Raw genomic sequence first — 13708 nt, 5'->3', positions numbered from 1 at the left:
GAGCGTATTTGAGCTTATCTTATGATATAAGTGCTTGCATAAGTGTTTGGAAGAACTTAATGAAAATATCATATAACATGTCCTTAAATTGTTTTCATCTTATATTCATAAGTTCTTTCAGATAGCTTATTTTTCATAAGTTCTTCCAGAAGCTTATTGTCATAAGTTGTTTTCAGCTTATGCAAAGGATACCATCATTCACTCTTCGATTGTAGTAATAACTTGGTTCATATGATAAGCACTTATCAAATAAACAGTTAAAAATTAAGTTGTATATCCGAACACCCCCAAAAAGTTGTGTTGGGTCTCAATGTACATCAAATGTACCTTAAGAACTTTTTATCAAATAGTTTGATGGAGATATGATGCCAAACGGTAATAGGAGGAGCATAGGAATGGGTGCGGTTTTGATTTCTGAGGTAACGATGGGGAAGCCTCTGTGCCTGGACCGAGAAAATGCTAATCATGATATCATATTAGAATATAGTTTCTGATAAAGTGTGAGAAAATGACAGAAAAGGAAAGAAAGCTGAAGAGAAAATTCTTGGGAATCTAATTTTGGTATTTCTGAATGGACAGTTTAAGTCTGATTACATGAGATGTTTGTTTATACTTTATTGAGTAAGTGAAAGTTAAATTCTGTAGCCGTGAATCTGTTATATTGTCAGATTCTATTGAAACAAATCTGAATCTACAACTGAAAACAAAACACACTATTACACTGTGCAGTTGCTGTTAGCCCTATCCACAATCATTAATAACAGACGAAGAACATATAAACCAGTATTTCTAATATTTGACGAGAAGACTGGACTAGTAAACTTTTTTCCCTAATGCAGGTCAGGTACATCGTGCAAAATTGAAGGGACAGGAGGTTGTTGTTAAAGTGCAAAGGCCTGGTCTCAAGGATCTTTTTGATATTGATCTAAAAAACCTGAGGGTCAGTGTTATAGCTTCTAAGGCTTTCCATATAAAGCTTATGCTTATGGTTGTGTGTACAAATGTGATATTACTTTCTGATAATATTTAGTAGCCCATCAAACTTGAAAATCCTCTTAAAAATTTGTACATTTAGTATTTAATTGCTCCCCTTTTCCTTGCTGACGTGATTTTCTTGTCTGCATGGCTAGGCACAAATATTTCTTTGTATTCTTTCCGAAAGAATTTTGGTAGCAGAATCTCCTTCCTTTGAAGATTCTGTACCAGTGCATATAATGCTGATACTTGATCCTTTCTTTAACTCCAGGTTATTGCTGAATATCTTCAAAAAATTGATCCAAAGTCAGATGGTGCAAAGAGGGATTGGGTTGCTATTTATGATGAATGTGCCTCTGTCTTATATCAGGTAATGATATCCTGGAAAGTTGCTTCAATTTTGGGGTACTTGACATTACTGAAGGAAATCATTTGTCTAAATCTTCATCATATTGGCCTAATTTTGCTGTAGAGAAGTCCAATAATAAGTTGGTATTGAAACACTACTTGTTTAGAGTTCGGGTGCATGGGGCGGGCAAAGAGGCTGGCTATGTTCTATGGAATGCATGTGAGAGACTTCTCTAACAAAGATCCTAGTAAAGATTTCAGCAGGTTGATTGAACTTTGGGAGGATCTTTTATTCAAACACAAAGAAGTAATATAGTTGATTTTTTTGGAGGGAAGGAAAAGGTAGCCTGCAATGTTGATCCTCCATGGCACTAGGCAATGGAGAAATCAGCAAAAAAATATTATTTTGCACAAGTGCAATGTTTCAAAAAGAAGCATGCTTGTTTAGTGTTCCAGATCCCATATATAATTAGTTGTTTTCTAATAAAAAGTTAAAGTTAAATTATTTAACAAGTGTTAGATTGTAGCCTATATAGAACTAAGAATGGAAGTGCTGCAAAGATTGGGAAGGATAGTGATAAGCCCTTGACAATTGGTCCTCCAATCAAAGACTACCAGAGAAAGGGAATACAAACACAACTGGGAATTGGAATTCTGTTAGAGTGGAAGTGGAGGGGTCTAACAGAACAGACAGCTGTTGTGAGGGGTTCGTGTGAAGATGCTGGGAATCATGAATATGGAGAGAGAGGGGGAGCGGTTTGGCCCTTAAGCCATCTTTTCTGAAAGTTTGGGTGTGGCTGTTGTCTGTTGATGTAGAGCAGGGAACTCACTTGTATGATGTATTTCTTTTTCTTTTGTAGTATCTTCTATCCCGCCATTTACCTTTTTACCAGACTCTTTTTTTTTTCTTCTGGATTTCTTGATTCTTGTTATATGAATTGATTTCTTATGCGTATATGCATTACAGCAGCGAGATCATAGTTTTGAACTGCCATAGGTTGCTTACTTCACTATGTTAGAAATGAAGTTATTGGAAAACTAGATGTAAATAAACCAGCAAAACAACGCAAACATCATACATGAGTGTTTGCTGAAGTTCTGGTTCCTTCTAAGTTTTGAATCTCATTCTTGGTTTGATGTGATATATGCATGTGTTCTCTGCACATCCTAAAACTTTCTCTGGTTCTATTACTGCAACATAAATTAATAATTTTCAGGAGATTGATTACACTAAGGAGGCTGCTAATGCAGAATTATTTGCAAGTAACTTTAAGAACATGAGTTATGTGAAAGTTCCTACAATCTACTGGGATTATACCACGCCACAGGTTTAACCTTCATTGCTCACAGCTACATGGAAAATGTATTAATGTACATATTCCCATTTTATATCTGATAACTTATTCATCCATAATTTAACTATGTTTCCAATGCAGATTCTGACAATGGAGTATGTTCCAGGAATTAAAATAAACAAAATACAAGCTTTAGATCAACTAGGCGTTGATCGCACAAGGTTAATAGAATCTTTACTTATTTGGCTGTCTAAAACACTGAACTTGTTACCATTTACCTTTGTGTGTCTCTGCGAACTTATTAAAAAATTATACTTATGTCTGTGTTATGTCCTAAAGGTTAGGGAGATATGCAGTTGAGTCGTACTTGGAACAAATTTTATCGCATGGTTTCTTCCATGCTGACCCTGTGAGTTTAATTTTTTCGAATTGAAATCAAAGTTCTCTTTATAGATTATATTGTATCTGGATTGGTTATCTATCTGGTAAACTTTTTAGTAAAGCCAAAATTTTAAGTAATTTTATCTGCCTTTCACTGCTATAATGATGCAACACTAGCATCTATTGTGGGAACTACAAGCAGTATGCTACTTGTACTTTATGATTATTATATTTTTGCAAGTTTGTTTGATGTGGGATTTGTATATTGACATTTTGAGGTCATCTTGTTGCCCTTGAGTAACTTTTGTACATAAAGCAACGTGCCTCACCCATGTGACACCAGTAAATTACTAATGCTAATTGATAACTTTTGCCTTTCATTTATAGATAGGTCTTGCTATCAAGCCCTGCATTGTAAGGCGAAGCAACATCAGTTTGGTGTTTGGAAGCCTTTTTTCCCTATTTATTCAGTGAGGCCTTTGCCTCGTATAATCTACCTGGACGTCCCATGATTGTAGCTAATCTAGACACAAGGTTAATTTCCGTTGAGTGTTATCTGACTAGGGTTTGGGACCTTAGAGTACCCAGCGGCAGCTTACATAACTTTCACAGCTAGAGGTATTGGATGAGGAAGTTACCCACTAGTTCAAAGGTTTTTCTGCTGTGCTTGACTCCTTCACCAGAATATCAGCTAGTTGGTTATATATAATAAGCGGGACTGTAACTCCACTCTCACAATTTTTGAACACTTAAAGAAATATTTGAATATTCAAAAACGATAATTTCATTTGGTTCCTAGAAGCAACTCCTATCTGTCATAAGCTCAAACTTGATACTCGACAAGGAAAGATAAGAACTTTTTTTGTTGAAGGAGGACAAGGAACGATAAAAACTTATTTGTCCATATCAGTAATTGACGTGGTATCTCAATTCACTCCTCTTTCGCTCAAGATTAGACACTCCTATCTCTATAACACACCTCCTCGTGCCAAGATTGAATACCATAAGCATGAAGTTTGCAACACTGGGCACATACGAGTTTCTCAATAATAGATAGGCATGGATGGGCTACAATGATTGCTAGATCTAGGATAAACTTTGATGGGCTGCAGTTAAGGCAACCTAGGGTTGACTGCAGTGAAGATGATTATGATTTTTATGCAAGAATAGTCTATAAACTGGGAGCTTTGTTCCCATCTTAGAATTTGAGTTAAGTCTAACTCTACCTGAAAAGCTAGCTCAAGGGCGATGATTAACCATGCCTCATTAGATAGCCACATTGATGTGCAATTTCAACACGGCTCAAATTTGACGCTTGTGTTTTGTTTGCAACTAAAAAATGTCTACATTATTCCTGCAGCATCCTGGAAATATTGCAGTTGATGATGTCAATGGTGGAAGATTGATCTTCTATGATTTTGGAATGATGGGGAGGTATGTACTTTGTCTATTATGACTAGTTCAAATATGAATTCACCACTAGCACATATTTAAAGCTTTATAATACGATTTGCCTTTACAAATATGATCGGTGTTGCTTCTTGCAGCATCAGTCCAAACATTCGAGAAGGCTTGCTTGAAACATTTTATGGAGTGTATGAGAAGGATCCAGATAAGGTAAATGTTTTTAATGGATAGCGTCCCATAATTTTATGACTAACTCTACCACAATATCCCATTCTTGAACTCACAAGTGCTTACCAAATGAAGCTTGTGTGCTGGTGTTAGGTTCTTCAATCAATGATTCAAATGGGTGTTCTTGTCCCGACTGGAGATATGACTGCTGTTAGGCGAACAGCACAATTCTTTCTTAACAGGTAGTTATGAACCCATTCAATGGGAGTTATATTATACATAGTGTAAAATGTTGTAGTGGAATGTTGTATGTCATAGCACAGGGAGTGTATTTTTAATCACAGGAATATATCTCCTAATAATTAGGGAGAATTAATCAAATCAATCAAATACCTAATTATATCCCTAATAATGGCTTTTCTTCAGTTTGTTTCCATTATATCTGTCATGACAAAGACTTGAATGCATTGCTTCTTTACTAGGGTTTGTGCAGAAGCACTTGTTTGTCCTGATTTGTTATGTTAGAAATATACCAATGTTTATTTGAATACTTCACTGCGCATTTATGAGCAGTTTTGGTTTCATTAGATTATTTTTTCATTGTCGCTACTATATTTCAGTAGAAGAATAACTTGGACTCTTCAATTTCTTTCTTCTACAGTTTTGAGGAGCGCCTGGCTGCACAAAGGAGAGAGAGAGAGGAAGCAACAGGCGAACTTGGATTCAAAAAACCATTAAGCAAGGAGGAGAAAATAATGAAGAAGAAACAACGTCTAGCTGCTATTGGTAATGCACCTGGTGTAACTGAATGCATACTTTGTTATGGTTTATTGATATAAATGTCCGCTCACAATGATTTATTCTTCACTAACCTGGCCAAAAGTTAAGATACCAAATAAGAGAATCCTAAAGAAGTATGTAGGTCATCTGCCACACAGCACAATGTTTTATCCCTGTTTTCTAAAATTATAGAGGCTTTGGCTCAGTAATGATAGTGGATCTCCCTCTTGAAATTTGGCTGGTTTTCCTGATTGGTCTAATTTTTTTTTTCATGAGGTTTGACATCACCTGCCATAACTATAAGAATTATGACCTGCTTCATAACATCAAGCATTAATACTTATTTAATATTACTTTCTGTTAGTTTAATGACAATATGCGACCCATAGGTATTCTTTGTTTACTTATATTTAGTACTTAGTCATAACTGTCTTGCTTTCAACAGGCGAAGATTTATTATCCATTGCCGGAGACCAACCCTTCCGATTTCCTGCTACATTTACATTTGTTGTAAGAGCCTTCTCAGGTAAATTTAAATAAGTTAATACTACAATTTGTAAGTCCTATGCATGCGATTGCAAGAAAACAAGTCAATGTTGTCTCTGCAGTGTTGGATGGCATTGGAAAGGGCCTTGACCCGCGTTTTGACATTACTGAGATTGCCAAACCGTGAGTATTGTGTTCATAGTTTTTAATTTTGTAATTATTTTTAATTATTCATCTTTAATTTATATATTTTGCATATATAACAACTAGCCTTCTTGGCCTTGTAGTTATGCTCTGGAGTTACTAAGGTTTCGTGAGGCAGGAGTTGAAGTTGCTTTAAAGGTGGTCACAAACAATTTTTACTGCCTTTAGAAAGAAAATCTAATATTATGATTTTCTTTCTAATATATCTATCTTTTGATATACAGGACTTCAGGAAGAGATGGGACAGACAATCTCAAGCATTTTACAACTTATTTAGGCAGGCTGACAGGGTTGACAAGCTTGCTACAGTTATCCAAAGACTGGTAAGTGTTGGATATTTATAGATATAATATTGGTTATTTATTTCATCTATACCTTTTTTTGTTCTGGACATCTGGTACTCTTAGATCACTGCTTATTGCTCCTATTGTTCGCAGGAGCAAGGAGATCTAAAGCTCCGAGTTCGAACCTTAGAATCCGAGAGAGCATTCCAGCGTGTTGCCACAGTCCAGAAGACTATAGGGAATGTGAGTTAAGCTGACATGTGATTCATTTGAATTATAAAAGTTTATTTGTTTCTTCATGTTTGATTCAGGTCTACTGCCCCATAAAACATATATTTGTCATTCTTCAGGGCATGCTTGTCCTTCAAATTTATTGTCTACTGTAAATAGCTCTTGACTGTTGTATGTCCCGATTACTCAATGTTAACAACTTACTATTTGGTTATGGAATTGAGAATGAATATATTGCCTATTACATGTACTGGCAATATAGAACTATTATATTAAATAAACTTGTTTATTTGCTTGTAGATGGATGTAGTTCTCACATATCAGTTTTTATATTATTTTTTTCATTCTTTACATTTGTCATTGCCCATACATGATACATCCATGTGTATATTCATATATTGCAACTTTTGACTGCATATGGTCCGCCTTTTTAGATACATAATCAAAATTTCAATTTTCAATATCTCTGGAAAGCTTTTAAATGGCTGATGAATGTGTATATATATTTAACTCTCAGGGCAAGTAAGTCCATGCTTGTATTTATTGTCTGTGAAATGCATGTCTTTCATTTTCTTTTCCTTTTTTTACGGTATAAAAATGTCTTTTAATTTTAATCTTTGTTCAAGTTGGAATGTTATTATTAAAACAAAGATTAGGGTTTATGTTAAGAAAACCTGTTGGGATAATGCATATTATTGTTATGTTTTTGTCAATTTACAGGCAGTAGCTGCTGGAAGCCTAATAAATCTTGCCACCGTTTTGTATCTCAATTCAATTCGTGTAAGCTGTTCCCATCCTGCATCCTTATTTTTTCCTTGTGGTGATATTACAATAATTAATCAATTATCTGGTGTGACTCCCATTGCTTGATCATGTGTTACCTTTTTCAGGTGCCTGCAATTGCAGCATATGTCTTCTGTGCATTCTTTGGTTTCCAAGTGCTCTTTGGCATTGTAAAGGTCAAGAAGCTAGATGAACAGGAACGATTGATAACCGGAACTGCATAAACAACTACAAGGTGAATATTACTTTATTTTCTTATAAAAATATTCTATACTTAATAAGGTAGTGAAAAAGATTACTTAGAATTTTCCCGACACAAAGGTTCCATTCATAAAATGTTTTATGGTTTTTGAGACTAAGAATGCAAGTCACAACCTTTAGAATCAAGAAAATGTCACATGATGACATCACTCAAGTATCATTGTATTAACTGTCAGGTGTACTTTCTTTCAGGTGTAGTTTTTTGTTTTGTGATACTTCGAATGTTAAGGTTGTACATTTTTGGTATTTTGCTAGCCTGATCACTTTCTAGTGGCTACCTTTTATGATCTGATATTCTTCACAAGAAGTACAACAAAGAAAAATGGGAGTAGTGATGACACTTCTGATCATGCATATATGTATATATTTTGAAAAAAATAAAATAGTATGGTAAGTTCCCTTGGCATAACTGTATAGTGAAAGGTTCTCTTTGTTTGCAACCCTAAAGGGAAATGAAATGGCATTTGTTTAACTTCATGTTAAATATGATTAAGTGAATGACTGACAAATGCAAATTCCAATGTATATTACCTTTATTAGCTTGCCTTATGTATACTCCAGTCTCTGTACAATAATACTACTACTACTCTAGAATGTAATATAAACAAAAAAAGAAATTGAAAAGTTGATGTATTTGGTCTTAATTTTAAACCAGCTACATCAACTTTTCAGCTACCATTTATGCTTATATTTCATTACGGATGAAGTATATTGGGATATTTTTGGTTTGTTGGCATTTTCTCCTTTGTAAAATACTGGTCTTATCAAACATCGGCTCAATTTTTATTATTTTTTAAAATGCTTGTGTTCAGAATGATTAAAAATAATCTTCCCAACAATGTGAAAAACATTGGATTCCTAGCTTTCATATATTTTCATGTGATATGATCCTTGCATGTGCAATGCAAGCATCCAAACTATGCTTGCATGAAAATACTGATGTGTGTAGAGTCAATTGTATAATTGAGATACAAGTACCGGGTGTTACTGTTAAGGATACTTTTATGTGTAGATGGTTTAGTATTTAAATTTGATGCTTTGTTGTGTCTGTAGGTCCTTGGATGTCCCTTATTTATTTATTTATTTATTTATTGGGTTTGCTTGGGCTTATTGCAGAATTTGGACAGTATGTAGCACATGATAAGGTCATGTTTGCAAGTCCACCTCCAAACCATGAAAGGGAACTTCGGGAAAAAGTAATGCCCAACATTTTCAGAATTCATCAGCAGATGCAAAATCTTTCGACTAAAAAATTTGCAGGAGGCATTTTATGTTCATCACCTGTTCCTGATGCTTTGTAAAATTATATCGAGCTCTGCATTAGTTAGCCGTATTTTTGTCATTTATCACCCCCAAAAAAATAATAAAGGCATAGTCGCATAAAGTAAGTTTTGTAGGCATGATGTAAGTTCTGTATATATCCACTATATTACACTTGAACTTAACTGAAATTGTAAATTTAATTATTTTTTTTTATATGTAGAATGACTCTTGTAATTACCATGGTATGATTATGATGCAGCCTCCTAAAATATCTGGAGGAGAAGCTTAACCTGACATTGACATAAATTTGTTCGATGAAAATGTCCATCTATTTCAATATGCATGTTGGATTTAAATTGCTGATAAATCGGCAGGTTTCTTTTTTGCTTTTGTTTCACGTCCTGGACACTTTACTGACACATACCATCAAATTTAGTGTCTGTTTCACCACTTACAGTACCTCTCCATCTTTAATTTCTGCAGATTGCTATTTTGGAACTTTGATTTATGCTTCTCGTCTACGCGCTTCTCCAAAATGTCAATGGGTTAGTGCAAGGCTTGATATAGCATATGATGTAAGGACCAAATATGCCAAGAACCACGATAGATCGTAGAAGTGATAATTGATAGGGATTGAGCAAAATATGTTAATGTATTGGTATCCAATATGGTTGATGGGTTGCAGTCTTCATAAAAGACAGCAATTTAATAAAGCATCCCACATGGGTATGTTCTGTTACCTCCACGTGACATTATAAACGAGAATCCTCGATGTCGCAGTTAAACTAGTTTGACTTTGGTCTCTGGAATTTGTGTTATACTAGGAGTGGTCTATTCTTCTTAATTGCCATTTTTCAAGTTGAGATTCTCAAAACATAGTGGCTTTGTTTATGCAAGCTGAACCCAGTTGAAAAGGCAGCACATATCCTATTACTTATAAATAAATCTCAACTTCAAGAAGTATGTCGGCAACCGACTAAAATAAGTATTTGTCGTCACATTCATGTGAATCTAATCACTTTGAAAATAGGTCTTGTTAAACAATAATGACTCTTTGATTTTAGTGAAACTCAATGTAAATTTCATCTGATTAGGACATGAAAGTGTTGAAGAGAGTGTTAAAAAATGTATTACTAATACTACATTATACATGGAGAAATACAAAAATCAGTCAAAGGGACAAATTCATTGCTTTCAAGATGATTCAAATGTATGAATGAAGAAGAAGGGAAACAAATCAAAGAACAGATAGAAAATGAAAAGCAAAAGGAGAGCAACCCTCACTATCATGTGACCAATAATGGTGTGTTTGAGAAGGGTGAGCAGTTCTATGCTAATGATATTGCATTATCTATATGAGCTGCATGAATATAATTTTTTACCCAACGCATAAATATCTTTTATACAAGCATCTAACTAGCATTCTAAATTAAGAATTTTAAAGTGGAAACTTTACAATGAAAGTATAGTGTGTTTAGTCTTGTAAGTCAATATAGAATTGGTATAGAATTGTTTTTGGTAATCTGAAAAAGAAAAGAGACAATGAGTGTGTTTGGTTGAACAATAGACATCTATAGTAATAATAGTAAATTATAGCTCATTCCCCGTGATTTTTAAAAGAATGTGGTTGAGTGATTAAACATTGTCGCCGGTATTTTGTTCCACCGAAAATTTTCACCTGAGATTTTAGAAACACAGATTTTGCTATTGATAAATAGCACAACTTAATCCAACAAATTGCAACAAACAGCAAGTGAAAAAACTTGTAGATCTATATTCATTCCTTTACAATTACGAAAATGGCTAGCTTCAAACAAAGTCACAACTACAATACATATCATTCGGTAAAGGAAATAGTAAGGAATAATCACTTCATAATACAAGCAAGCAATGTGTGTCATGTAAGCAAAATTCAGAAACACTAATGTGGAAAAAGATGAATATTCTAAGTTTGAACACATATTCCAACATATCAATTGTCCCAGCTAACATTTGAGCTATACCCTGGAGACTAAGGTAACAAAGAGTTGGTGTAGATGTAATCTTCGTTCTCCAAATCTGTGTCTTCATTCCCACCATTTACTTGCTGACACTCAACGTCCTCTTTTTCACAATCACCTCTTCTCTGCATAATACAATGACCCGATTATTCTAAAATCTTTGAGCTTATCCCTTTTCTTCTTCTTATTATTTATAGCAACAATACACAAGCTTCATTAATTACAATTTACATTAATAGTAAGAACACAAAAAATTTAAACACCAAAAAACAGAAATATCAAGAGATAAAAAACTTAGAGAGGAAGTTTCAAAAGTCCAAACTCACAACAGTAACAGAAGAACTAGTTCCAGAGCCACCACTCACAACTTGTTCATTGATTACTGCTTCACTTTGAACAACACACGTTACAATGAAGATGAAAATCACAAAGAGAAACAATGCTGGCTTTGAGAGTTTCATTTTATTGTACCTGCCCATAAATTATAACTTTTGAACATGTAAATGATCTTGAAATAAAAACTTAGTATAAAGGACTAGTGTTAACAAAAAATAAATAAGATAGGAAAAATATCATAGTATAGCACCGACGATATGTTTGTATTTATATATCTAATAATATAATAATCTTGTAAAAAATTAATATAATAATGAGTATTATAAATAAATTATACTACTATTAAAAATTGAGAGTTTGAGGTTCGTTTTGGATTTGTCTCTGGATTCCTAAGCAGAAAGCTCGAGCATCAAAGATGTGTGGGTTGGTATTTTCTCATTTTAATTAAGTGGGAAAGATGCACATAATCCTCTCAATAATACTACGTTAGTTGTTAAGAGGGATTCAAATAATTAACCCAATGTTCATTTAAAATGGAACTCAAAGAACATACCAGACTATTAATATTTAATATATATTAATATTTAATATATAATTGTGTAAGTACTTTATTTTTTCTTTCTGTTTTTCGATCACAATTTAAAACACATTTTAAAATAATTGTTTTAAAATGAGTAATTTTTATAATTTTTTAATATAATATTAACTATTTTTATAATTATATTATTTATATTATTTTTAAATTATTATATTTAAGTTTGTATTTATCGTACATCAAAAGAAATTCCCGTTACAATTAGTTTTTAAATCAAAAGTTAAATTTCATTTAATAAAACTATTTAATATTGTTTTAAAATTTATAATAAATAAATATCATTTATTAAAAAAGTCGACAAAATAATATTTAATTTTTTTATAGATCTGTTATTACTAATAATAGCGAATGTTAATATATAAAAAATTAGTATAATATTTATAAATAATAAAATGTTATTATTTTATAAAATGATTTTTTTCAAATATAAAAGTTTATTAATAATTTTTTATTTATAGAATGATTATTAATTTATTAATTAACAACACAATTATACCAAAATCTTTTAATTTGTCAACTGTAGAAGTTTGCAAACACCAATACTTAATAATAATTTAATAAAAATATGATTCCTTTATTATATATTTTTCTTTTGTGAAAATTTCAAATTATATATTCATTATGAGACTGGTGAAGCACTACGAATGAAATGAGTAAAACATTGTAAATGGAACTATTCTAAAGGTAAAATTTAATTGATGTCTTTTTTTTTTTTCTCTGAAAAAATTAGCCACGAAGTTCATCTACTTTTAATATACATAAATATTTTGATTTTAAACTCGTACTCCAACCTATCAAATAGGATTTTAGCTATCATGAACTTAATAATTAATAAATTTAATCTATATAATATATCATAATTAGTGAACAGTTAATAGCACAATTTTTTTTTATAAAACAGCAATCCTAACTTTTTTTTCCTTTAACAACTGACTGGGGAAGTGTTGTAATATATTTTAAGTTTAATTGTAATTTTTATTAATTTATAAAATTAGTTTTTATTTTAGAATCTGAGTATTTTGATCACTCTCTCATTTTTTCTAATTAAAAAATAATAATTAAATAATTTTAAATGATATGACATACAAATTCATGATGTAGAATCAATTAAATTATTAATTGTTTATATGTTATTAATTAAATTATAAAAATAAATAATTTTACTAGTGTTTTATTGAGATTCATGACTATTAATCATTTAATAATAGTGTATCATATGTCACGTTATTTAAAATATATAAAATCATAATTATTTAATTAATTTTTTTAAGAAAAAAAACCAAAATTGGTAAGAGTTTTAAAATAAAAAAACTAATTTTAAGAATTAATAAAAATAAAAAAATAAAAATTACAATTAAAACTATATTATTTTATTTTTAAGATGGTGTCTACTGTTCTATTATGTCTAGCTAGTTATAGTCACACTTTCTTCAAAATTTCTCCTTTTCTCCAAAGGACATTTTTGCAGTATGCATTCTGCCTTTTCAACTAGTTTTTATTTTGAGTAACATCTGGCTTTTCAACTTGTGGAACAACTAAGGCCTATTACAAATTATTCAAATAAATATTATTCAATATTTTGCACGAACGATTCTTGTATAATCACAATAATTTAGATATTTTATTGGACAAATAAAATAATAATAATTAAGTAATGTAAAGTTATAAAATAAATATTTATTATTTAGTTTTCGAGAGTATAATTATACTCTGAATTAAGAAGTTGTTTGAGAAAAATCTATATATTGTAATAATTTTTACATAATATTATTATTTAGTTTTTATTAAATAACTGTCATAGTTTTTTCTTTAATTTTAAAGTTCTTCACTTCACATTATTTTTGTGTATGATAATTGTTATTTAAATTTATAATCTGTTAGTCTATTTTCCCAGCAAATATAACATTGACG

At 31.7% G+C, this 13708-nt stretch overlaps 1 protein-coding gene and 1 long non-coding RNA gene across 5 annotated transcripts in view; one reads left to right on the top strand and one right to left on the bottom strand.

Annotated features, from left to right (window-relative positions):
• LOC101490183 (protein ACTIVITY OF BC1 COMPLEX KINASE 8, chloroplastic) overlaps positions 1–9205 on the top strand; it is a 14977-nt gene extending 5772 nt beyond the window's left edge. The window contains exons 5-21 of one of the 2 annotated variants that reach the window (XM_004502803.4): positions 840–940; positions 1247–1345; positions 2541–2651; positions 2760–2839; positions 2958–3027; positions 4360–4433; positions 4547–4616; positions 4728–4816; positions 5236–5360; positions 5800–5880; positions 5963–6023; positions 6128–6182; positions 6269–6367; positions 6482–6571; positions 7280–7339; positions 7450–7577; positions 8720–9205. In XM_004502803.4, the coding sequence (XP_004502860.1) occupies positions 840–940; positions 1247–1345; positions 2541–2651; positions 2760–2839; positions 2958–3027; positions 4360–4433; positions 4547–4616; positions 4728–4816; positions 5236–5360; positions 5800–5880; positions 5963–6023; positions 6128–6182; positions 6269–6367; positions 6482–6571; positions 7280–7339; positions 7450–7566 (1382 nt within the window). In that variant the 3' untranslated portion in view covers positions 7567–7577; positions 8720–9205. Of the gene's footprint in view, positions 1–839; positions 941–1246; positions 1346–2540; positions 2652–2759; positions 2840–2957; positions 3028–4359; positions 4434–4546; positions 4617–4727; positions 4817–5235; positions 5361–5799; positions 5881–5962; positions 6024–6127; positions 6183–6268; positions 6368–6481; positions 6572–7279; positions 7340–7449; positions 7578–7795 lie in introns of both variants that reach the window. The other variant, XM_073368161.1, reaches the window with a different exon arrangement.
• A 1415-nt stretch (positions 9206–10620) lies between these two features.
• Positions 10621–11693, bottom strand: LOC140920226 (uncharacterized). 3 transcript variants are annotated; one of them, XR_012162947.1, is made up of 3 exons: positions 11543–11693; positions 11193–11337; positions 10621–10991 (listed from the first exon to the last, which is right to left on the bottom strand). It is a non-coding gene; the product is annotated as an uncharacterized lncRNA (long non-coding RNA). The 3 variants fall into 3 exon arrangements; XR_012162946.1 differs by having other exon boundaries at positions 11540–11691; XR_012162945.1 differs by lacking the exon at positions 11543–11693 and having other exon boundaries at positions 11193–11525.
• Between the last annotated feature and the right edge of the window lie 2015 nt (positions 11694–13708).

The sequence above is a fragment of the Cicer arietinum genome, chromosome 5 (genome assembly GCF_000331145.2).
Source record: "Cicer arietinum cultivar CDC Frontier isolate Library 1 chromosome 5, Cicar.CDCFrontier_v2.0, whole genome shotgun sequence".
NCBI lineage: Eukaryota > Viridiplantae > Streptophyta > Magnoliopsida > Fabales > Fabaceae > Cicer > Cicer arietinum.
This window is presented reverse-complemented; position numbering and strand designations above follow the sequence as displayed.